Source organism: Antechinus flavipes, chromosome 2 (genome assembly GCF_016432865.1).
Source record: "Antechinus flavipes isolate AdamAnt ecotype Samford, QLD, Australia chromosome 2, AdamAnt_v2, whole genome shotgun sequence".
NCBI lineage: Eukaryota > Metazoa > Chordata > Mammalia > Dasyuromorphia > Dasyuridae > Antechinus > Antechinus flavipes.
The window spans coordinates 425,436,921-425,464,289 of record NC_067399.1 but is presented as its reverse complement, the minus strand read 5'-3'; the positions used below and the strand labels follow the sequence as shown (position 1 = coordinate 425,464,289).

Below are 27,369 nucleotides of genomic sequence, written 5' to 3'. Positions count from 1 at the left end.
TTATGTAACCTCTATGGACCTTGTTTTCCTCACCTGTAAAATTAGAAGATTGAAATGGATTGCCTCTTGGGTCCCTTCCAGCTCTATGAGTTTATGCATTCTCACAGTCAAGCACGCTGTACCTTGACCCCAACACAGAGATGTTATTTTGGTTCTTTTTGAGAAGGAAAGACAACAACCAACTCACTTTTTTTTGTACTGCTTATTACTTTCATTCCAGTCCTCTCATCTCACCCCTCTTTTCACATCACTCATGCCCTTTTGCTCTTTACTCTTCCTATTTCTCTCCATTCCAAGGGTTCTTAACTGTTTGTGTGCCATACACTCCTTTCGCAGTTTGGCAAAGCCTGTAAGATTCATTCTCAAAATTATGTTTTTTAAATGCATAATATAAAAACATAGGATTGCAAAGAAATCAGTATATTGAAATAATCATCTACAGACAGGAAGATCTTGATCATATGCATTTTTGATGTAGATCTAATATCTATATATTTTTTTCTTTTTGGAGCCAGTAAGTATTTGAAGCTACATTTGAATTCAGGTGCTCCTTACTACAAGGGCCAGTGCTCTATCCTCTGGACCACCAACTGCCCTAGTAATTTTGAAGTAGTGATGGGTAAGAATAATATTTTGAGATAGTTGCAACAATTGTGATATGCTATGAAAGTATCCGTGATTTCCATTAGTGACAAAGCCACAAGTATGGCTAATTGTTAAACTATGAGCTTCCTTAATCAACTGTTCCCTGGAAACAGGAACACTAAGTCCCAGGACTTAGCATAGTGCCTGGCACATAATAAATGCTTGTTAATGGACTAATACTATAGTTTATTGCCTACATTCAGAATTAAATGAATTAGTCATACATTTCTTTTAAAGGTTCCTGAAACTTAGGACTCAATGAAACTAAAGATGTTATTTTTTCCCATTCAATTTCATGAGCCCCTCTGAAATATTCAGAGATTTCCAGATTAAGAATTCCTTTCCTATATCATCTTTATTATTTTTATTTTTTTCTATGTCATCTTTAAGCTAAGGATTAGTTCTCTGTTGTTATTTGCTTGTCTGTTCCCTTCAAAAGGATTGAGCCTTAGTCATTATGAGTAGGGACTATCAACACAGAAAAAGGATAATGTATATTATTTTTAAATTCAAGGGATGAGAAGATAATTAGAAATATTTTCTGATATAGTCCTGTGCCTAGTCCAAGGGTTGAAATATGCTTGACCTGTAAATACATTTGGTCTTGATACCTTAATGCCACTGCAGACAGTTAAAAGAAATGTCATAGGGAGAAATGGGAGAGACACTAAGAATGGTTGTGAGACCTTAAGAGTTCCTAAGATCAAGACTATTTTTTAAAAATCCTAAAAATTTGTTGCTTATTAAAATGCTGCTCTTTTTCCACTGCAGGTCTTTCTGAGACTAGATTTTCTTCATATCTTAAACCAAAACAACATTTTTGTATAGCTGGGAGCTAGCTATAGATTATTAAGCCTCTAAGGGGAAGGGAGTAGAACCAGATACATATTATCCTTAAACCGTGGATGATCCTCAGAATCTCCAAAGTTTTCTTAAAAACATGAACTTTACCTTTTATGTGTAGAAATCTGGATTTGGTTCCAATAAAATAATCAGGAAAGTTTTCATAGTTCTGAACTGTTCGTACAGAACTTTGAAATTTGTAAACAACAGTTCAACAATACAAAGTATATTTGCTTATTTGTTGTAATAGTTTGGTTTGTTTGTTTTAATCTTTGACTCTTTTTCTTTTTTTATGATTCTTTAATTCTTTTTATGGGTCCCAGAGGCTATTTGGGAAGTAGGCAGCTATATCTATGTTAAGATTGATGCCAGAGAAATCACTTAAGATATCAGCTTTGGAATCTTTATTAGGAGGGCTTAAGGGTAAGGAAATCTATCTTGGTCTGGCAAGAATAGGGAGGAAGTTGTTTCTTGATCAGTAAATCCCAATGGTGTCCAAGGTACCTCTAAAAAAATAGCTTGAGCTTTTAGGGGAAAGTCATCACAGTACCTTGTCTCTCTCCTTTCTTCATTTACTTGAAACCAAAACAAAAGAAAAACATTTCTTAAGCAGAAGAAATTTTCTCAACCAAAGAGATTTTCATTCCTTGTTTTAAGTTTTAGGAAAGTAAAGAAAGGTGAGGAGCAAGGCAACAATTCCTAAATTTCTTAGTGTTGTGGCATTCTGTTATGTATTTGATTTACTGATATCTAATCCATCCTTCCCTAAGAGAATGGGTGCCTTTTAAATCCAGTTAGTCCTATATCCCACTAAAAACCCATTCTGATGTCTCTGATGACCTCGAGTATACCAACTTAATATAAATATTACCAAATTGGAAAACCTCCTAGAACAAGCCTGTAATGAACAAGATCCGTATTGTCTGAAGATTTGCTTTGTTAACTTCAGGAGGACTCATTATCAGGCATGGTGCGGTGGAAAGATGCTTAATTCATAGTCAGAGGAGCTGGGTTCAAATCCTGGGTCTACTACTTTTGAGCTCTGTGATTTTGTTACTTAACCTCTAGGCTTCTGTTTCCTCATCTGGAAAGTGAACTAAATGACCTTCTAAAGTTTATTTCATTTCTAAATCTATGATTCTCTAACCACAGGGCAATCATTTCTTTCTCAAAACAAGAAATTTTTTAAATTTTCAACTAAGTTATGGAATAACTCCCATTTGCTTCTTTGGAGGAAGTCTTTGCTTTACCCTAATTATTTCTTTATTGCATTTCATATAACAGTTCTTCCAAACCTTCTCTTCTCTATGCCAGCCTGCCATATCCCTAGACCTAACAGCGTTGCATTCTATTGAGAAAACAGACCATTTGCTTTGAGCTCCCTCTTTTCTTGTACCCTACATCTCAAAACTCATCTCAAAACTTCTGCTGAAGAGGCAATCTTGAACAAAACCAATTGTTCTATTTTTATCCTTGGTCCCGTCTTCTCTAAACATATCTTCCTATCCTATTTTCCTGTTCCCAAACCATGCTCTCTGTCTGATCTTCCATTTCTTCCTATCTACTGGCTCATTCCCTACTAGTTACAAACATGTCCAGGTCTTCCTCTTAAAAAAAAAAAAATCCCTCATTTGCCTCTACTCTCATGGTAACATTATATGGCACTTCTTCCTTTCATAGCCAAATTGATAGAGAAAGTTGTCTACACTCAATGTATCTGCTTTGTCGAGCCTTACTATCTCCTCAGCTCCATAATGTCTAGCTTTCAGGCTCATCACTCAATTGAAATTGCTGTCTCCAAAGTTATCAGTTGGTAAACCTCATGACTTTGTTCTCTATTTTCGACCTTTTGGACTTCTCTAGCATTTGACATTATTGATCACACTTTTTCTTTAGATATCCTCTTTCCTCTGGATTTCATGATACTTCTTTCTCTTGGTTCTCTTTTTTAGTCTCCTTTGCTTTATCCTCATCCATTTACCACTCTTTAACTGTGAATGTACCCCAAGGTTCTGTCCCAAGCTTTTTTTTCCCATATACTCCTTTTTTAGTTCCCTTGGGTCTAATGATCATGATTCCCGACTCTCTACCCATCTCTCTAAACTTAAATCCCACATCATTAAGTGACTATTGGACCTTATAAAGTAGATGCCCCATAAACTTTTCAGATTTAACATGGCCAAATTGTTATATCTCTTCTCATGCCAACTTACCGTCTCCCCCAGCTTCCCTTTTTTGTCAAGGGAACAATTTTTCAATCACTCAAGTTATCTTGTTTTTATAGCCAGATATCTTGTTTTCCCACTTTTTGAGAACTATAAACTTTTTGAGAACAGGAACTATATCTTATTCTTATTTTGTATCTTCCACAATAGTTAGCATAGGGCATTGAACATGGTACTTAAGAGATGATCTGAAATTTTTATTTATATAAAAGGATGACCTCAAGAAAAAAAAAAAACAGCTAGATAGATGTTGTGTTAAGCTACATATAAAGTAAAAAATAACCTAGGACATGATGAAGGTTGTGAAAATGCAGTCATATTGAAGCTATGCAATAGAATGAGAAAGAGCTCAAAACTATTGCTCATATTTGTTTTGCTTTATTCAACATCAAGAAAAATACAGCAAATATTATTAAATAATCAGTACAAAAACTAAATAATAAAAAATTATAATAACTAAACTTGTAGGGATTATTTTATTCTTTCTCTTTTTTCTCCAAAACTAATCACAGTGCCTGGCATATAACAAAGACTTAATAAATAATTTTTGATTTATTGATTTCATTAATTTCCTTCTTTTGTCCCTACAGGTCTATATCATCAAAGTTACTTGGTCCAGTGGTTCCACTGAAGCTATTTATCGACGGTACAGCAAATTCTTTGACCTACAGGTAAAAATCCTGACACCTTAGCAGTTGGCATCTATCCAGCATTAATTCTGGAGGTGAAGTTGCTGGGAGGGAACCTATCTGAGCAGATTTCTTTTCTACATGATACAAGTTGTTCTCTCCTTTGGAACTTGGGCTCTTTGCTAGCTATCAGAGGGGTTTCATTTTCTTGGGCTTTTAAAATGGCACTCTTTATTTCTAAAGTTTCCTTAATAGAAAAGAACATTAAAAAAATTTTAATTATCAGAATTAATTTGATGCAATGTCAATGTGAAGATATCATTCAAAAAGCATCAATATAGTTTATGGATCATTAGAGCATTATATATTTAGATATGAAAAAGATCTTCAGAGGTTATTCAGCCTAACACTTCATTTTACAGATGAATAGTCTTAAGAATTTAGGGGACTTCCCAAAGACCACACCAGGAATAAGCAATAGAGACAATATTAGAACTCAGGCCATTGACTCCAAATCCAGTGAAATTTTTTGAATTTCTACTTGACTATGGATCATAATAGCCTGATAGCTCAGATGATGATATTATAATTCATCAGCAAGTATTAATGAAGCATCAATTATGTGCCAGCCAAGTCAAAGAATGCTTTTGACTTGTTAACATTCTGAATATATATATATGAGTATATGCAAAATAATTTGAAGGGTTTGCCACTAACAATTGGGGGGATCAGGACCTGATCTAGGAGCTGGGTTTAAAGGATAATAAGAATTCTAAGAAGTAGTTATAGAGGGACTGCATTCTAGGCATGAGTAACTTACCTGTATAAAAGCATCAGAAGAAGAATATGACATATCATGGGTGAGGAAAAATGAAATATCTAATTTGGGTTGGACCAAAAAATAAGTGAGGAATACTAGTGAAACCAGGGTCATGGGTTTAGTTCCCCAGAGAAGCCATTTAGTTCTGAAGAGAAATAAATTCCATGTTTCATGGTCATAGATTGAATCCCTGAAACTAGAGAGCTGTTTTGCAATTGCAAACCTTGTGACACAAGAAGTACCAGAGAGAGAATGTGTCTGAAGTTAGTGTAAACCCAGCCTGAATAACAGAAAAAACAACTTGAGGCACGTGTCTTTCTGAGGGTGGATCATTAGCATCATTTACCTATAATGAAACACAACATAAGTGAAAATGGGTGTGTGACTGATGTTCTGGGAATTCATAATGCTTTTTCAAACAAAATAATGAAGTCATTTGCTGACTCAGGACAAGTTGGAGGACTATTTAGAGTTCTGTGTTCTGTAAACAGAGTCCAGAGTGAAAAGGAACAGCATAGACTTTCTTTTCCTCTAACCTTATTGGTTTTCTGGCATACTTTTCCATGTTGAGGAATGTGAGTGAGTACTCTGGTTTTGAAAAACCTACTTTTTGCTAGACTAGCATTTTCCTGAGGAAGGACAAATAAAGCACTTTTAACTCGGGGTTTATTATCTACTTGCTTAATTCTACCAGTTAGGAATTAGAAGCCAGATTTTCCCCCAAAACAATCCACAGTAATAAGGAGTTTACTCTACCATAAATAGCCTCAGACTTCCCTATCTTAAAAAAAATTTTTTAAAGGTATGGCTTGCAACATGTTCTAAAGATTAACAGATGGGTTATTGGACCTAAGAAGGCATGGAATTCCAAAGGCGTCGGCTCATCATGGAAAATGCATTTGCCTCCAGCTCCCCAAAGTGTAAATCTGGAAATGGTTAGTGGAAATGCACCAGCTGATCTCAGCTGCTGCAAGGGAGCAAAGAGAGGGAGGTGATCTTAAGCAATAATTCCCAACCCATTTGTAGAGGAGATAGCCAAATATTACTAGATTTCATGATATTCCCTCCTGCCCTAATCTCCCTATTCTTAAGAGAGATGTTTAACACACACACACACACACACATTTAAAATTAAAGTAAATTAGAATGAATTTAGTTTGAAGAATTTGGTAATTTTCTGAGAACAGTTCATGGAGGATGTATGATTTTCTTTAGTCTTTCTTCCCTTGCAAAAATGCTGTTCTCATTGCCCACTGCCCCTATGTAAGCGCCTTCTCTTCTGAACTCTGGTAGTATTATAATCTATACTGCAGAGCTTAATAATAGTCCTTCTTAGGATGTTCTCTATTTCACGTGTTCTTTTCTCCCCAGCTGTTTTTGAGCTTCTTAGTATAGTCTTTCTCTAACCCTTGCCTCTTAGAATCTACAGTTCCCAGCAAACCTTAGCTCAGCTGGCATATCCCTCTTTGAAGCTTTTCCAGATTTCCCTCAAATGCTCCTTTCCCCCTTCAAATTATCCTATCTGGGGCATTCCATAAAGTCTTGGTTCAGTTTTAAGCTCAATCAAAGACTTTTAGAACACCTTGTATTTCTTTTTCCTAGCTACATATTATGTTTCCCAGTAGAATATAAATTTTTTGAAGGGAGAGACTATTATTCTTTTTTTTCTTTTATTTTATGGGGGTTGGGTTCATATCCCCAGGGCTTTGCATGTAGTAGATGCTTAATAACAGTTTGTTGAATTGAATTGAATAATTATGTTGCCTTCACAGTGCTGTGAGCACATCATAGATATTTGATAAATACTTGTAAGGTTGGTTTGAAGTCATGTTTCTTCACATTTACTTTAAAATTCATCTCAATAAATTTTGCCCAGATAAACTTCCCTTGCCTATGGTTAAGGATTGGGAGACCTGGCTTCTATTCCTAATTCTGACACCATTGTATAAATTCACTCAATAAGTCATTTCACCTCTAGACTTTAGTCTTCACCTTTCTAAAATGAGAAGATTGGGTAAGATGATTTCTAAGCAGAAGAACCATCTTTGATATTCTCTGAATTCTCTGAAGGGTCAGATCCTCTATAGATCTATAGCATGATCTATGCTGCATTTTTGTATGTTATGATATAAGCCCTGACCACTTGTCAAAACTATATTGATTGCACAATGCTTAGGTCATTCATCATCCCATGAGTCTGTGATACCATTGATGTGACATTGCATTCAGTGTAACCTATCCACGCTGTCCATTCCCTGTGCTTCTTGTCCATAAGTTTACCTTGAGGGAAAGGGAAAGGGTTATCCAATATTCTGGGGCTTTCTCTCATTTTCTCCTGTTGTGATGAGGACACTAGTCACACACATGGGGTGTCCACTGCTTATGGTCTCCCACTCTGAGACCAGCTCATTTTTTTTTTGCAATACCTAATTTGCTCTATGTTGCAGTCTGTACACATTTACCATACACTTCCCCGTTGCCCTTTGTGTGGCATACATTTTTAATTCTTTGCAGACTAGAGTTTCCTGTGACTCACAATTATACAACAACTGATAACTGATTGTTACTAAAAAGATTGGTCTTTGTTTCTGAGAGACGTTTGGGGCCATTTTCAAAAAGCATTGCACTCTATTCTCCTCTTCCTGTTTAATCCCGGGCCTGACTCATTGTCCATTTATAGTATCCATACAAGATATGGATACAGATATATAAACATATAGGTGGTCCATTTAACTATATGATATAATCTAGATAATAGTCATTCTTTTGGTTTTTCCTGTGTAGATATTTAGGGCAAATTCTTTTAAGTGGCTATTGATCTCCTCCAAAAGTCTTAACAGTATTCTGGGGCTTAGTGCAACCAGTATAATTAAATAGAAACATTTGGAGGACTTTATCATTTTTAGGGAATTGCTCTTCAGCTTCATCCTTATTAAATCTACATTAACAATGAGTGGTAAACTGTTTTGATGAGTTATCTCTTTTCATGCTTCATCTGATATATCAGTAATCCTGGATCATAGGTCACTTCTGTTGCCATGTTTTTTATTTTGTGGAGTTTTTTGAAGGTAGTCAAGAGTCCAGGGTTACATGGCTAGTAAGTGTCTGTGGCTGGATGTGAACTCAGTTCCTATTGACTCCAGAGCTTCTGTTCCATCCATTGCACCACCTAGCTCCCCCATCTTTCATACAACATTGAATAACTTGGATATTTGCCTGCAAGACACCTTTTTGGAATGAAAGAAAGATCCCTAAGATGGGGGACTCAATGAACCCTTGGGATAGACCAAGAGGAATTTGCACTATATCAGGTTCAGGGTCTTTAGCTCATGACTTACTTCAAATGCCTAAACAGCTGACTCCTACAATAGCTTCAAGAATCTGACTGTGTCAAAGAATGTCTCTCTCTATATATATTTATATGTCTCTGTGTTTGTGTGTGTGTATATATATATATACACACATATACACACATTTCTACAATTATGCTGCGCAAGAAAAAATGGATCAAAAGAAAAAAATGAGAAAGAAAACAAAAAGCAAACAAACAACAAAAAAGGTGAAAACATGTTGTGATCCACATTCAGTTCCCCCTCCCCCCTCCTCCGGGCTTCTTTCTGGATGCTGAGGGCTCTCTCCATCACAAGACTAGTAGAATTGGTTTGAATCACCTCATTGTTGAAAAGAGCCAAGTCCATCAGAATTGATCATTGCATAATCTTGTTGTTCTCTTGGTTCTAATCACTTCACTTAGCTTCAGTTCATGTAAGTCTCTTCGGCCTTTCTGAAATCAGTCTGCTCATCATTTCTTATAGAATAATAATATTCCATAATACAAAGAATGTCTTTAATACAGTATTTTGCTTTAGTGAATCACAGATTATTTGGTGTTGTGTGTCTGTGTGTGTGTGTGTGTGTGTGTGTGTTTAAGAAAAGAAATGAACAAACAATAGGGAGGCAGCTCGATGGCACAGTGGATAGAGCACTGGCCCTGAAATCAGGACCTGAGTTCAAATTTGGCCTCAGACACATACTAGCTGTATGACCCTGGACAAGTCACTTAATCTCAATAACCTTGCCACAAACAAACAATAAACAGTTGAAATCTTTTTTTCTCTAATTCTCAGTTATTTGTGTGATGGCAAATATGTGTTCTACTATGCAATGATGCTTGCAGATCTGACTATTCCTTCACTGTGGGTGCTTTCAATTCATGTGGATGAATTTAATTAGCATTTTATGTAGATGGAAAAGTAGGCATATAGGTCAGTGGTGGTTATATTCTAAAATGTTTTTCAGTATTAAAAAAAGGTTTGAGTTTGTTTTTTCTGTGCCTTTGGCATCTCCCTCCTTCCTTCAGATATCTCAGTGTCCAAAATTGTAGCCACTAGCCCAAATCTCTTCTCTATATTGGTCTCATCCATCTGCTTCTCTTATTTTTATTATCTTTAGAGAACCATTTCTACATTCTCTGCAAGCACATTTGGGACTGAAATATTAGAATCTAAATGTGGCTGTTCTGCTGTCTTTGATGGTGGGGGCGGGGTGGCTATAAAAAAATCTTTGTAGTTCTTTCCCATTTTTCTTCTATTTGTTGTCCTTCTATTTCATCCTCAGATGTCCTTCTGATAACTTTTCTCAGTTTTTCTTGCCATACCTTAATTCATTTTACCTTCTACTGCTTGCCTTTTAAGGTGTTCCTGCTAAAAAATTTGTCATCCTCCTCTAGATTTTTTAACTGAGTTCATATTTTAAACTGCTTCTCTTCCTTTATAAACTAACTCAGTAGTTTGACTTCAAAGGTTCTTTTTAGACTATTTTGGTCTTCTGATTTATACAGGTTAAAGATCTTAGAATTGTGATTGTTTATGTCTGTCTTTTCTTCTGTCTATAGACCAATATTCATTATAAATAATTTAAGTGAGTCAGGGTAGAATTATTTTTATTGTGGATCATGTTTTCCTCTAACTTTTGTTCTTCTAGCTTTGTATGAATTTTTGTTGTTCTGATATTTTGGTGATTCGACTATAGATACAATGCTAAGATTGAGATTCTAAGTAGACTATCACCTTGTAGGGCAAAGATCAAAATAGATGGCTAATTCAAGTCACTGGTAATGATATTTCCACATCAGTGATAAGTTGTATAAAAATGTGTTTTTGGTATTCTTTGGTGCTTATTATTTGTAGCACCTATCAATTTTTTCTCAAAGAAAATATTCATGATGTATAATCCTGAAACTTCTGTGTAATCTATAAGTCATTGACTTTTCTAATTATTTATTCCTGATCCCCATTTCCCAATCTTTTCTTCACCATCCTCACCTACTCTTATTTTTTCATTGAAATCACCAACTACAAAAATTTTTGCTGATTTAATTTGGAAAATCTTAGCAAATTCTTCATAGAATTTTTTACCTGTTCACCCTCTGTAATAAACATTAATACATAAACTGCAGTTATTCTCATGAGCATTTTACAAATACCTATTAAGAGCTCGGCAATACAAGATGAGCAAATGTTTAATGAAATGATATATTCTCATTGTTTCTTGAATGCATGATAAAAATCAACTCCACATGAAGTTTTAAAAATTTGTCTCTTCAGTCAATACCTTTCCATTTGGCTAATAGTTCCTTCTTATTTGGAGACCATTTACATAGCAAGGATGTAAAAATCAATACAATTTAGTTCATCGTAACATACCCAATTGTTGGTCATTGGGCAAAGGTTTCCATTTAGAGTGAAATTTATGGATGGTCTAGAAACTGTGATTATCATCCTCTGCTCCCTTTTCCAGTGTTCCGCCATAGTCACTGCGAAGATCACAGGGAGCTTTAGAGACTGAGAGCAGTTTTTTGTTTTCTTTTATTTCATGGCTTGCCATGGCAAAGAACTCGTTATGACCAAATCACTAAACTACTGGTGATGAGCTGCTCTATGCTTAAATAGACTCTCCTCTGAATAGATGCACACTTATTACCTTTCCAGCATGGTACCCCTTGCCATAGGTTATACTCTGATGGCATAGCCTTCAGGAGACCAAATGACCTCCATGTCACAGTGTGACATGAGGACCCAGGGGAGCATCTGGAAATCTCACTCCTAGATACCTTCACTCACTTGTTCCTACCCATAACATCAAACCTATTAGAAAAAATGAAGAAAGTTATGATATTCAATCCACTTCATAGAATCCAATTTATGTGGTAGTTTCTGTATCAAATGGAAGACCCCCTGTAGAGTCTTGACAGCAGAAGCCACATGTTTTATTCTATTTATAGTGCCTCATTTGTGCATATTGTGTATACAGAAGGTGCTCACTATTTTTTGGACACAGATTCTTGCATTTGCTGGAGAAATTTAAGAAGATTAGGTATTTGAATTAAGCCATAGGCTGAAGACCCTCAGTCTGATGTACTTGCAGTTTCTCCTTGGGCCATCTCAGTGGTCCACTGAGTTCACCTCTTAGGAAGCCTTTTTTTATTCTGAGCTGGAAGCATTTAACCACTGACCCACATGGAGCCCTTTCAGTACAGAAGAGAAACATTGCTGCCAACCAGTGCTTGGAGATGCCAAGAGCTTGAAGCTCTGCCCATGGTTATAAAATGGTAGGCCAATGGCAGACAGCCTAGGAGTGGGCCCTCAGGACTTCTCTCTGTAGAGCTGGGAGGTTAGTTGTCATGAGGGAGCACTGAGCTGCCAAGGAAACACATTAGGGAAGGAAAAAGTGTTCTGGCCTAAAACTTCAGTCTTTTTAGCCAGACTTGATAGTTGCCAACCCTCAGCATGCCTTGTAAGGTACAGAGTTATTCTAAGTACTTGGGGTCCTTCTATCTGGAAGAACCTCCTTAGAGGTAAGTATACTTATCAAATGTAGCATTAGAAAGAGGCTGAATGCAGATTGGCTTTTAAACGATTTCTTTGTTCTTCTTGGGGTTTGGGGTCTGCATTTTCTTTTGCAATGTGGCTAATAGGGAAAGCACATATGCAATCTATGTCAATTTGCTTGTCTACTCAAGAAGTGGGGAGGGGAAGAAAGGAGAAAAAGAATATGGAACTCAAAAGTAAATATACATATATGATTGAGAAAATATATAAAAAATAACAAATTGTCTGGAAATTTTTTTTAAAGGCCATCAGACTAGTCCTCTATTTAAAGATGAGAAACTGAAGTCTACAGAAATAGTTAGTTCAGGATGATTGAGAAGATTTAAGCAGATAATTTGAAGGAACTAGGGGTGTGCAGCCTGGAGAAGTCTTCAGAAAGAATAAATGAGCTGTCTTCAAGAATTTGAAGGACTGTCGTGAGGACTATGTAGTGGAATCATACCACCTGGCTTTAGAAAGCAGAATTAGGATCAGAGGGTAGAAGTTGTAAAGGGAGAGGTTGGCTCAATGCAAGGAAAAACTTCCTAATAATTAAGGCAGTCTAAAAATGAAATGGACTGCCTGGGGAAATGGAATGGGAATAGTGAGTTCCCTTTCTTTGGTGGTCTTTCGGTGAAAGCCTGATGACCACTTAACAGAAATTCCTGGTCAAGTATCTAATAAGGTTTCTTCTAGCTCTGAACTTCTATGACTTGCCCAAGGAGGTATAACAATGAGTCAGTTGCTGAGCTGGGTCAGGATTCAGACTTCTTGACTATTAGCCTTTTTTATTATACCATAAGGGAGCCTTAGCCTAAATAATATCAATTGTCTCTCCTCTGCCATTATCCTGGCCATTTGCTGTACTCCATAGGATGATTCAGTCAGACACATGCAGAATTCAGGAGTGGGAGGAAAGCTGAACTCAATCATATCATTCCCCCTGACAGAATCATGTTGGAATCCTTATAAAGTGTTAAGTCATTAGAATTGATAGAGACAATAATTATCTAATTTAGCCTGGTTCAGTATGATTGATCTGATCCTACGAGGAGATGTTATGGGCCAGAACCTGAAACAAGGTACTAAGTGAAATTGAGGAGACAATGTTTAAATCTAGATTAGCATTGATTTAATCCTACAACAAATAATGGTTTCCCAGTGATATAATGATTGGGATGTACTCAGTGTACAGCATATAAGCAAGAAGCTCTCAGGGGCAGATACACAGACACAGAAGCCTACACAGAAGCCCACTCGGAGATGGAGACAGATTCATTCCATATTCCACCTTTGTGCTGGCTGGAGACATTTGGAGGGAGCTAGGGGCTGAAGCTCAAGACTTTGAAGGACACATTATTACTTGGAACGGAAACTAAAGCTGCCTCCAGAAAACCTTCCCAAGAAACCTGCTCCCAGAGAACCATCATATATTATATAAAAAAAAAGAACACCACAGAATCACTTCAGAAATATCTACAAATGGGAATGTTCTCATGGATAGTTCCATGATTTTAATGGGAAAGTGGGAGGAGCAGTATTGTGCCAGTGCTGAGACTGGACAGGTTTTTGTGCTCTGAGCATTATATTGATTTTGTGATTATGCCATTTCTCCCAATGCAGAAGTGAATGCCTTTGCCTGATATCTAAAATCATAGCACTGGAAAGGACCTTAGAAATGATTTAGTCCAACACTGTTGTTAGTCCTTCATTCTTGAAGAGGACTGATGACATCAGGAAGGTGATATCTTCACTTGCAAGTAAACTGGATTTAAATGAGGTAGAGGTTTGCAAAGTCATTAGTCTCATTTTCTCCTCTGGAGAAAAAAACTCGGAAACAAGTCAGGATGACTGGAGATGACCCAGGATGCAGTGGGTTACCTTGGCCTTTCTAAATATGGATCTTGGGGGAGCCTCTCCTCAAAGGGGAGTAGATTTTCTTTTGCTCTCTGGCTCCCACCCTGGAACATTCAAAAAAATCTTCCAAAGGTTTGGCTTGAATTTCGGCCTTCCCCCAAGTAAACTAGAAAGATAAAATATGATGCAGGCATAGGATTCTCTTTACTGATAGTGATCCCAACACACTCAGAAAGTTGTCCTTTTATCACTTTTCCTTTGAGGTGATCCAACATATTTCCTCCACACAAAGCAGTTCTTAGTCTTAAAACATGAAGCCATAACCCATAACTCCTATTATAAGCCCCTGGAAGATACTTAAAACATGAGATTTGGGGGGACACTTCTAAATAGGTATTTCATCTTCACCTCAACTCTGTACTTTTTGAGCAAATTTTTAAAGTTCCAAAAGTTTTTGTATATTAGCACTTGGCTTGTGCTTACTGTGTTAGGGAAATACAAAGCAGAAAAGGCAGTCAGAGATCTAAGGGCCAGGCTCAGATTTACCTAGACAGCACATATGCCCATTGCTATATGTGAGCAGCTGCTGGGGGGCAGGAGCAAGAATAGCGGGAAAAGTGTTACCCCCCCCCCAAAAAAAAAACAAACAAACCTTTGAGAGCTGCTCATACCTATGGCAGACTGGAAGAGAGGGAGTAAGCCAGAGAATAAAGTTACTCCTTTTAAGATCTACTGAATGGGTCAGTCTTCCTGACTTAATGGCCATTGTACTATAATATAACTCACTCTGTTCTTCCTCCATTCTTGTCACAGAGAGCAGGACACTTAGCACTTACTCTCTCCTCAAAAAGTCCTTCCTTCACAGGTCTATCCCCATGTATACTCCATGGTGAGGGGAGGGGGGAAAGAATGTACTCCAACCAACCCCAGCTGCATCTACATCCCATCCAGCCATCTATCTGGGTATCAAGGACTACCCAACACTGGCATCTGTTCATCTGCCTTTTGCTATGCACAGACTCTCTCCTCCTTTCCATTTCTTGCTTTTATCCTCAGAACAATAATTCAATCAATTCTACCATTTTCTAGAAAGGATAGGACAATCTATTCCTCCAGGATTCCACCCACAATTCAGGTGACTGCCCAGACCCCAAACGTCATTCCCTAGATATCATTCTCCTGAATGTGTTTTATCTCTATATTAGAATATAAGCCCCCTGAGAGGCAAGAAATGTCTCACTTTTATCTTTGTATCATATTTCCAATGCCTTGTATAGTACTTGGGAATTATATGCATTATTTATTGATTTATCGGCTAATTATTCATCTTCGGTTTTGCAGTGATCTGAGGATTCTTTTGGGTCCTGGTTGGGGAGCTACTGATTTAAGTTTGCATCAAGGCACAGGTCAAACATGTTCCCTTCCCTACCTTACTAGTTTAACATTTTCCTACCCTTTCCATGATTCAGCAAAATGTGTCAAGATCCAAAGGATGAATCTGCTCAAAAGCTATAATCTCAAACTATGAAAACTCTGTTGATACATGAGAAAATAAAATTTTATTCCTTGGATTTAAGAGGGCATCTTCCTCTTCTTCAAGAGGAAGATTTGTAAAGATCTCCCATCTTCTTACAGGAGCAGAAGGAGTCCCCTGCCTAAGTCAGACCTAATATACCAGTACCCATATAGCATTTTCCCAGGCTACTGCCTATGAAAGGTTCAGTCTAGGTAACACTTCGCATGAGAAATGTGTTTATCTTATTTATTCAAATAGTTCCCTATTTAACACCCTCTGTTGCCCCCTTTCCCTCCAAATCTGCTTTAGCAGATATTTTTCTACTAAAATAAAGAGTGGGAGTAAGGAGCAGGATTACATTAGTAAATTGTTCCCAGTTACTACAAGACAAGTAAGAGACTGAAGGGACCCTGCTTGCCATGTGTCTTAAGGAACAATCTGAGCAGTTAATCAATGGTTACTCTTCTTAATACACTGTCCTACAGTTTCCTTTCATAAGGTCATTCTGACCTCAGTAAGTTTTGAATCCTTGATATGTCAATAAATAATTCTTCAGGAGAAAAATTAAATGGGAAAAAATTACTTTTAGAAGGTTGAAAATGTCCAGGAGGGATTCAACATGGGTGTAAATATGAATAAATGGAATCTGCAAGTTTACTGGAGCTGAAGGTGTGTGGTAGTGTTTTCCCCAGTCTTCCTCCCATCCCTGCCTCAGTTTTTGAATCATCTTCCTGGGCTTCAGACTCAGAACATTTGAATTGTAGTATTAAAGAAAGAGAAGAGCAGTTCTCAGCCTGAGAACTCCTCGGAGCTAGCTTCTCAGATCTGCCACTAACACAAACCACCTGCGGGAGTTAGAGCCAGCTTTCCACATTGTTTTCTTTGGACAAAGTGTTTTACTTTTCCTTCATTTGCAAGCTTATGTCTTGTAAACTGCTGAACTGGTATTCTTCTGTTCCCTTTTAAGCCTTGTGATGTGGCAGCTTTTACGTGAAGTCCTCCCCAGCCCCAATTCCCATCTTCCTCTCCCCGGACTGACTCACTTACCTCCTCTATAACCAGTCCTCCCCCTACCATGACCACTTCCTTTTATTATTTGGGGGAAATTGGGGAATTTTTCTGGTTTCCAGGGGTAATTTCTGTGGTTAGACTTTAGGGGCCTCTGCCCCTGCTCTTCCAGACATAAGGCATCTGGGTGTGAGTCTTAGCCAGCCTGGAATTCCCTTAATGTCCCTTGTCTCACATGACTGAAAAAGGATAAAATATTCTTTAAGTTGAAGTGAGTTATGGTACAAGGATCTGGTGTCTCTTACCACTGAAACATGTGGCCCATGATCTCTTAACTTTTTTCACGAAACCTTCAAGGACAATATTGTTACAGATTATTATGTTAGTGGAATGAAGACGAAATCTCAGTAGCGTCAGATAGGTATTAAAGTGAAAACATCAGGAGACAAACCACATCTTGAGCCACTGGCTGGACATGGATAGTTTGAGGCACTTGGCCAACCCTCAAACATAACTTTATAAACACTGAAGAAAAAAAAAACAGCTAAGAACCCCAGTGATGATAGAGATCTATGCGAGAAACTACAGTCATAAATATATAAATTATTAGTGATGTTTCCAGGGCCTTGGGTCACCAGTCACTTCAACTCAGAAGAAAAAATGATGAAAGGACCATTTTCTGAGCATAGTGGGTTCACTGTCAGTAAAGAGAATATGGGAGATACGATATGATGAATATGATGATATGATATGAGGTAAAGACATGATATCACACACACAAAAAGCTAATGAATCCCTCATTAATTAAATTTATGAGATTAATCCAAAGAGAGATTAATCAAAGATTTAAATCTTAAATCAAAAAATTTTTTAAAAATTTAAAAATCTAAAAACACTGAATTCACATGCAAATAAACCATTAAAGAGTATCTCAATGAATTTTACTACAGTCATTTGATATGTTAAAATAATTCCATATGAACCTTAGAGGCATCAGTCAGAGCCCCAGAATATGAACGATGTCATCGTCCAATTTTCAGTGTCAGTTAATGTCTCAGTTTCCCAATTTAGAAAACTGAGAATTTCCCTTCTTGACAAGTCTAATTGCCACATGCCAGTAAGAATGGCCTCTGTGTAACACAGCAAATGACTATGATTCAACAGGAAGCTTGTAAGTGAACCAAATTCAGACACAAAAACAAAATTGGGACATAAATCTTCATCAGCACAAACAATATTATGGACATTACGTTTTGTTGACAAGTCATTTGATGAGATTAGCTAGTTTATGATGAATATAGGAAAAAGTAGTAGCCAATAAGAAACTTTCACATCCTGGCTCCAGCATGGTTTTAAGCTATTATTTATTATCCTCTTCATGCACTCCCTATTCCAAATGAAGGCCAAAGTGGACCACTTGCTATTCCTTCTTTTGGCCTTCATTTGGAATAGGGAGTGCATGAAGAGGATAATAAATTCATAAAATAAATTCATAAAACTGAAATCTGGGCCTAAGCCAGCTGACTATAAAATCTGTGTTCTTTCTAATTATAAAGAAAATTATATACATATAATTCTCTTTATAATTTTATATATATAAAGTGTTATCTTTGGGTAATTTTTTCTCACTTATGTGGTTCTCACATATAATATATGGTTATATGCCTTCATTTGAGGGCAGGGAAACAAGTACAAGGCCACTGTAAGCAATGCTATGCACTTGTTGTTTCTGTTCAACTAAAGGACTATAGGTGAGCCAGCACTTTTAATTTTATACCATATTTACAGAGTTGGCAATATGGGGAAAATCCATACCTGCCTAGTTCTGGACTCTGGTTCAGACTATTAAAAATCTCTTCACTTTTCTCATAAAATCTTATTTGGAAAAGGCAGAGAAACAGTTCTGTGTCTTGAATTAATGAATGAATAAACATTCATTAACCACTTACTGTATGCCAAGAATTATATTAGGATCTAAAGAAAAAATACAAAAATGAGACAATTCCTGCCCTCCAAAAACTTACTTTTTAAAAAGCTTATATTCCATTAGGGAAATAACATACAGAGAAAGGGAGGGTTTTTTTTTTTTTTTTTTTTTTTTTTTTTTTTTTTTTTTTTTTTGAGTGAGTCCCAGGAAGTCCCTAGACATCAGAACTAGAAGCAATGGATACAAATTGCAAAAATGTAAATTTTTCTTAATATAAGGGAAAACTGTCCAACAATTAGAATTATTTCTGCCCCTGAAAAATAGTATATTCTTCCTAATTAGAAGTCCTCTAGAGGAGGCTGAATGTCTACTTCTCCAGAGTTTTTCATGGGATTTTCTTTTAGGTATGAGTTGAACTATTGGTCCTGAAGTGATGCCTTGATTCTGGTTTCAAGGTAAAATGGTGATAGATATGTGAAACAATCCGAGTCCCTCCAAACTCCTTCTGAATTCTGGAGAATTGGCTTAATGCTCTTTTAATGGAAAGAAATAGGCAATACAGCAAGTTCTTATGTTCATATATTTTTGCTTCACATTAGTGCTCCTTTAGCTCATAGGTAATTATTGCTGTTGGCTTGTGGTTTGTCTTATAAGCAAAATAAAAAAGTAAACAGAAGATCTAAATTTGAATTCCTGAGATGGGGACTTTAAAAGAGTGATTTGATTATCCAAGAGTCTTTAATGGTTCAGTGAGATGAAATTTTCTCAGGTTTACAAGTTTTTCTAGGAAGCTGGATTATTATAATGTTCCTATGTAGAATCTTGCTAGTCTCAGGAGACAGGGTCATCCAGTTTGTGAACCTTTGCTATCATTAGAGAAGTGCTACATGAACTTCAGGTCAGAGAGTTAAGAGAATTCTGTAAAGGATGAATTCAATTCAGTGTTTATTAAGTTCCTACTATGTGCCAGGCATTATGCTAGCCACCCAGGATACAGAGACAAAAATGAATACTACCTGCCCTTAAGGAGCTTACATTTTATTGGATAATCCCCTGGACTGACACAGATGGGTATTTGCTTTAACTAGAATGACTGGCAGTAGACATTAAGTTTTTAAAAAATAGTGTTTTGATGTGAGTTTCAGAATAGCTTAGCCTAGCTATCTCCACTAGATATGTTTTGTTAAAATTGTACAAGAAGAGACCATTGTGTCTAGTAACAACAAGATTATGTCATGATCAACTGTGATGGACTTAACTATTTTCAACAATCTGGTGATTTAAGGCAATTCTTATAGATTTATGATGGAATCATAAATCATCCAGAGAGAGAATTATGAAGATGGAATATGGATTAAAGCATAGTATTTTCACCTTTTGTTGTTGTTTCTTTCTCCCTTTTTTTCCCTTTTGATCTGATTTTTCTTGCATAGCCTGACAAATACAGAAATCTGTTTAGAAGAATTGCATATGTTTAACCTATATTGGATTGCTTGCTTTCTTGGGAATGGGGGGAGGAGAAAAATTTGGAACACAGTTTTGCAAAGGTAAATGTTGAAAACTTATCTTTGCATGTATTTGGCGGGGGGAAGAACAAAATACTATTAAAAGCAAAAAAAAAAAAAAAACTTTAAAAGTTGTACAAGGAAAATTTGTGTATGGGGGGAGGGGGAGAGTATATCACTTAATCATTAAATACTTATTGAGTATCTACTATCTGCTGTAGTCACTGTAGCGTCACTGGACAATAGTGAAGCCATAAGTGAAAATCCCTTCCTAAAAGGAGAGGGAACAGTGCAGCATAGAGTTATAAACAAAACACATAGAGAGCAATGCATTATATCCTTTGGGGCAGAAGACACCAGCAACCAGAAGTGATCAGGAAAAGCCATATTAGACAATAGGTGGTGGGTGCTTAAGCTAAATCTTGAAGGAAATCTGGGATTCCAGAAGGCTGAGGTTTGGAGGGAATACATGGAATGAAGGTTGAACAATACAAAACTGAACCATGGAATACCGGAATAAGATTTGAAGGGTAGGTTGGGGACTGGATTGTAACGACTTTTCACTGCCAAATGGAAACCATTTTTTTTTTTCTTACTAGAAGTAATAGGGTATAGCAGAACTCTGTCACTTTGCTTGAGATCTTGACAACTGCCTTGGCTATCATCATTACTCTCAGAGCTTTTCTGAGCCAAGACTGCAGCCAGGTGATGGGTCTCCTTTAAAGGTTATAAATCTCAACATCTCTATTTTCTGAAATATCAAATCATAGTTTCCATAATGTCTTCCACCGCAGTTCTAGACATGCATTTCAACAGGGGAAAAAATAGCCCTAAGAAAACTTTTTTTTTTTTAAGAGACTGGTAAGATATTTTTTAAAGATTGTTTTCAAAACTGTTTTTAGTTAATAGTTGACATTTCTTATTCTTTCTGTCCTTTTAGATGCAAATGTTGGACAAATTTCCTATGGAAGGAGGTCAGAAGGACCCAAAACAGAGGATTATTCCCTTTCTGCCAGGTAAGTATAATGAAGACTTGTCAAGCTTATGACTTTTGTTTACTGTCATTGAATGGAATTTGTGGATCCCAGGGTACTTTACAAACTGTTCTTTGAAACCAGGCACATTGGGCAAGCAATTTATGAAAGAGCAGAGAATTCTTCTATCTTTATAAGTCTTTGTGTTCTTTCTTCTAGTTATTTCTTAGAAAAAGTTATTTTCTTGATTCTAGCCAAGAAATCACCAGGATTTCTCTGTGCCCTTGGCTGGCTGTCCAGAATATTCATCATCACCTTTGTATCAAATTTAACATTCGTTGTATGTGCTAAGTACCAGACGAAACCTGATCGGGGCGTGGTGAAAAGATTATCTCTTTATTCAAGATGCTTATAATAAAGGCATATAACAATGATTAGGCTCTAGACAAGGAGTGGAGACTAGAGTTCTAAGAGTATATAAGAAATGTAGCCATGATGATTGAAAGAACCGAGGTAGTTTAGCCTGGAGAATTAAAGCTAGAAATATTCATAGTGTCTGGCACATAATAAGTGCTTAATAAATATTTATTTATTGAAGAAGACTGGGAGAGTGGAGAGGGGTGGGGCTTGATAAATGTCTTCAAGTACTTGAAAGGGTGTCATGTGGAAAATGGATTAAGTTTATTCTGTTCAGCTCCAAAAGGCAGAACCAGGATTAGGGGCCAAAACTGGGCTTGAAGCAGGGGAAAGCTCCCTAACTAAAATAATACGAGCTGCCTTGAGAGATTGTGGGTTCCTTCAAGCAAGACTGGACGACTTTTCATCACAAATGTTATAGAGGGAATTCCTTCCATGTATGAGTTAATATGGAGGCAACTAGGTAGTACAGTGGATAGAGTATCAGATTTGGAGTCAGGAGTTCAAATCTGGCCTCAGACACTTACTGGCTATGTGATCCTGAGCAAGACACAGCTGTGTCTGCCTCAGTTTCCTCATCTATAAAATGAGCCAGAGAAGGAAAGGGCAAATCACTCCAGGACCTTTGCCAAGAAAACCCCAAATGGGCTCATAGAGTGTTGGACATGACAGAACAGCAATGTGGGTTACACTAGATGACTCTTGTGATAGTCCTGGTCTTATCACAAGCCATATAATCCTTTTGCATGTCACTTTCCCTTGCCTGTGTGTCATAGAATCACAGGATTATAAATTTAGAATTGGAAGGGACTTTAGAAGCCATCTAATCACCCTGGCATTTTTCAGATAAAGAACTGAGATTCAGAGAGATTTAATGACTTTTCTCCAGGTTCACAAGCTTAAAATAAGTGTATGATTTGGAATTTTTCCTCAGGTTTTTTTTTTTTTTTCACTCCAAATCCATCACTCTACCACTCTCATCTGTTGTAAAAGGATGGAATTTAATCAAATGATCTTCCATGCCTAAAGTCCTGTAATTCTGTTCATCTGAAATAGGGGACCAGAAAAACAAATATTAATAGTGTAGATAAAAAGTCAAAGCTATTAATCTGCTAAGTTATATAAAAATTATATTAGAGAATTATACAGTTAAATATTGAATAGCAGAAGATGTGCACAACCTTTACACATGAATTTTCATTGTTTTCTTTCTCTCACATGGGTGTGTAATAAATCTTTCTTTGCTGCTGATAGTATTTGATGAACTAGGATTAGGAACCTAGTGTCCTAGATTCTTTAGACCTAGGTTGATAGCCTTTCCTCGTTGTCAGCTTTTCTTTTTTGAAAACAACTGTATATTTTGCAAGCATTTCTTTTTTTTTTTTTTGAATTTTATATAATTTATTTTTAATAATAGCTTTTAATTTTCAAAATACATGCAAAGATAGTATCTCAACATTCACCCTTGCAAAACCCTGTGTTTCAAGTTTTTCTCTCTCCCTTTCCTCCATTCCCCCTCCCTAGAGAGCAAGCAATATATATTGTTAAACATGTGGGCTTCTTCTATACATATTTCCACATTTAACAGCAAGCATTTCTTTAACATCTAGTATGTAACAGGCATTGTGTTAAGCATTTGGGATGGGCAAAAATGCCCCTGCTGTTAACAAATTGATATTCTATCAGACAAATATCAGAAAAATAAGATTATAAGCACTAAAAGTACAAATTACACTCTTTCTGTATTTTTGTATTGATGATGATAATCTCACATTTGCATAGTAATGTATGGTTGTGGAGGCTTTTACAATCATTATCTCCTTGTGTCCTTACAAAAAACATATAAGACTGTTAGGCTGAGTATTTATTACCCTTATTTTAGATGAATCAAACCAGACAGTAAGCAAATATTTATTAAGTGCTTAGTATTATGTCAAGCACTGTGCTTAGAAAACAAAAACAGTTCTTCCCCTAAAGCCCAGCCTCTTAAACTGTGGTTCACATCTCCATATAGGGTCTCATTACTGAATGTGGGGGTTACATTGGTAAATATTTTGTTTGTGCACCCATTTCATATATTTATATATTTAGGTCACATAAATATTTCTCAGGCCAAAAAGAGTTATGCATGGGGAAAATTTAAGAAAAGATTAAGAAACTGTACTCTAAAGGAGCTCATATTCTAATGAAGGTATATTTCAGTACATTTCTAATGTAGGTGCCTTTATTTAGGTAAACATAGAATAGATGAAAGATAATTATTTCTTTTTATATTTATTTATTTTATTGCACTTAATAGTATTTTAATTTTTTTCCAATTACATGTAAACATAGTTGTCAACATTCATTTTTTGTAAGATTTTGAGCTTTAAATTTTTCTCTTCCTCTTCTCCCCCATCTCAAGACAAGAAGCAATCCAATATAGGCTATACATATACAATCATGTTCAACATATTTCTATCTTAATCATATTGTGAAAGAATGAGAACAAAAGGGGAAAACCGTGAGAAAGAAAAAAAAAAACAAAAAACAAATTTTAAAAAGTCAAAATAATTTACTTCACTACATTCAGACTCTATAATTCTTTCTCTGGGTGTGGATGGTATTTTCCATCATAAATGATAAAAGATAGGTTTTGAGGGAAGGCACTAGCAGCAGGTAGGACCAGGAAGAGCCTCCTTCAGAAGGAGCAGCAAGGTAGTACAATTTGCAGAGCTTTGGGGTATACTCATGGTTAGTGAGTGTGACATGAATGAAGATACAGAAGAGAAAATCAAGAGACAGATAGGAGAATCAGAAGAAAGCCATATCACAAAAATCTAAAGAGAAAAAAGTATCAAAGAGAAGATGTTACAAGTGCCAAGACTGCAGAGAGGTCAAAATAGATGAAGTTTGAGGAAAAAAATATATATTTAACGTTTAAGAGAGTGTTGCAACTCTTAGAGAAGTGGGGTCAAAAGAAGTAATAAGCAATTTGCCCATAATCCTACAGCTTGACACAATTGGGGACATGGACCTATAGAACTAATGGATTATAAAGTTATAGAATAATAATAAATATATGTTATATAAATATACATAATAAATAATATAGTAGGTTTATTTAAATTTTTACACACATTTATTTATGAATTCATGTTGGGAGAGAAAAATCAGAGCAAAAGGGAAAAACCATGGGAGAGATTAAAAAGAAAAAAGAAAGTGAACATAGAATGTGTTTATTTACATTCAGTCTCTTTAGTTCTTTTTCTGAATGCAGATGACATTTTCTGTCCAAAGTCTATTGGCATTGCTTTGAATCACTGAACCATTAAAAAGAACTAAGTCTTTCATAGTTGATCATCACACATTCTTGATATTGTTGTGTACAATGTATCCCTGATTCTGCTTGTTTCTCTCAGCATCAGTTCATGTAAATCTTTTCAGGTCTTTCTAAAATCAGCTTGTTCATCATTTTTTATAGAACAACAATATTCCATTATTTTCATATATCATAACTTATTCAGCCATCTCCCAATTGATCTACTCATTTTCCAATTCTTTACTTTCATAAAAAGAGCTGCTACAAACATTTTTGCACATGTGGGTCCTTTTCTCCTCCTTTATGATTTCCCTGGGATACAGACTCAGTAATGGCACTGCTGAGTCAAAGGGTATGTGCTGTTTTATAGCCTTTTGGGCATAGTTCCAGATTGCTCCCAGAGGGTTGGATCATTTCAAAGTTCCACCAACAGTGCATTAGTATGAGTTTCCCACATCCCCTCCAACATTTATCATTATTTTTTCCTATCTTAGCCAATCTGAGACGTATGAGGTGGTATCTCACAGCTGTTTTAATTTGTCTAATCAATAGTGATTTAAGATTTTTTTCATATAACTATAGATGGCTTTAATTTCGTCATCTGAAAATTTTCTGCTTATATTCTTTGATCATTTATCAATTGGGGAAAAATAATGAAGAAGTTATAAAGAATTATAGAAATTATAGATTTAGATCTGGAAGGGGCTTTAGAAGCCATTAAGTACAACTTAATGTGGAAATTGAGGAACAAAAAGATTAAGTAAATTGCCCAGGCTATTAAGTATATGCAGCAGAATTTGAACCCAGGACTTCCTGACTCTAGTTTTAGTACCCAGATTATTATGCCATGCTGCCTCTAAAGTTAATTTATATCTAGCCCTAGATTCTTCACATGATGAATGAGTTTTATTGAATATAACTTGCTTGAGTGTGTACCTGGAAGTCCAATAGAACTTTTTTTATCTGGCCCTCAGTTGATTGAGACTATTTAAGGGAAAACTAGCTTAAGCTATAAGTTTTAGGACTGGAAGAGACCTGGAGATCAGCTTTTCTTTTCTCTTCTCTTCATTTCTTTATTTTTTCTTCTTTTGCTTTTACAAAAGGATATGTGCTTCACAGATATAGCGAGAACAAACACACAATTGTTTTCTTCCAATATTTCAAAGGCATAATAATCCTTACTATACCATTTTCTTGGGGGTGGGTAGGAAGAGGATGGGGATTAGGCTTCTAAATTACTCCATTCCAAAGGCAATGTTAGTACTAGGTGAGTCCTTCTGCTAGACTGTAGTCTCAAAGGTCATTCCTGGAGACCATCACTCATTTTTTTGCTCCTTGAATGTGGATTCTACATTCAACTATATCCCAGTTCTTGTATTCTGTGACTCTTTGAGACACATAAGGTCAGGCTCTACTCCTGATACCTAGAATAGGAACAAACAAAAAGAATTTAAAAGCCACGGAGGCCCTGTTTTCAGGAGCCTTAAAGAGAAGGAATCCCTAAGTCCTTCCCCCTTACTACGTGATTTTAATGGACATCATGAATAAGAGTCTCCAGGTTCCCCAAGATGAAGCAAAGACACAAAGAAATGAGACATGGACAGCTGGGTGGCCCAGTGGAGAGAAGTCCTGGAACCAGGAGAATCTGAGTTCAAATCTGCTCTCAGACACTTGACACTTATTAGCTATATGACAGTGTGTGGGAGTGTTTGAAGGGGGGGAGAGAGACAGAGAGAGAGAGAAAGGGAGGGAGGGAGGGAGAAAGAAAGGGGGGAAGAGAGAGAGAGAGAGAGGCAGAGAGATTGACAGAAAGATTGAGAATAGAGAGAGAAAGATAGAGAAGAAGAGAGCTTGAGAAGAGAGATGTTGAGAGAGAGAGATTAAAAGACAGACAAAGAGAGACATTGAGTAAGAGAGAACAAAAAGAGTACCTCATTTTTCAGATAAAGAAATTGAGATCTTGGGAATGTTAGTAAGTTAGTAGCCAAACCTTCTGATTTTAAATTCAATATTCTTTCCATTTTGTTCTGCCTAAAAGTCATATAAGGGGATCCTAGCTTCTCTATTACATCAGAGTTTTCTTCCAGAACTATAACCCAACAGAAAGTTATTTCTCTTTTCTTCTGACCTCTAAGGCAGGCTCAGAGACAATCCTTTCCCAATTTTTATTCAAACATTTCATCAGTATGGGCATCTCCAGTTGTAAGAACTACCTCCTCCAATACCAGTTGCAACCTATGTATGATTTTAAGATAGGGACTGACAAACTACTGACTACCTGTTTGCAAGTTAAGAATGATTTTTATGTTTGGAAATACAATAAAACTTTATCTTAAAATGTAAAAATCATTCTTATCTCATGAGCCTACTATGAAAACAGGTTGCAAAAACAGGCTGCAAAATGGCCATGCAGACTATAGGACCCCTGGTTTAAGAGATGATCTCCTAAAGAGCTGCCAGGGGCCCAGGATCACTCAGCTTTAAATTACTCAGGTATAAATTCATTACTTAGGGTTATGAATTTAGAGCAAGCAGAGATCTGAGGACTCTTATTTCACCATCTCTCGCCCTTAAGTTACAAACAGGAAAACTGAAACCAGAGATCAGAGTGGAAACCTAGGTTTTCCTGATTCCAAGCTCAGCATTCTATCCATCAGGCAGCATTTCTTCTATTTCCCTATAAACAACAGCAATAATGACCATAGTAATAGCTTAGCATTTACATATTGCTTTAAGGTTTGAAAGTACTTTTACCAATATTATTTCATTTTCTCCACACAAAAACCTTAAGGAGTATACTAGAATATATATTAGGAATTATGCTTAGCTTAAA

The 27,369-nt window shown here is 36.4% G+C and overlaps 1 protein-coding gene across 1 annotated transcript in view; it reads left to right on the top strand.

Moving 5' to 3' along the window:
- Positions 1 to 27,369, top strand: part of SH3PXD2B (SH3 and PX domains 2B) — a 121,622-nt gene that overhangs the window by 44,199 nt on the left and 50,054 nt on the right. Inside the window, exons 2-3 of the mRNA XM_051978906.1 lie at positions 4,304 to 4,384; positions 20,785 to 20,860. Coding sequence (XP_051834866.1) covers positions 4,304 to 4,384; positions 20,785 to 20,860 — 157 coding nt within the window. The remainder of the gene's footprint in view (positions 1 to 4,303; positions 4,385 to 20,784; positions 20,861 to 27,369) is intronic.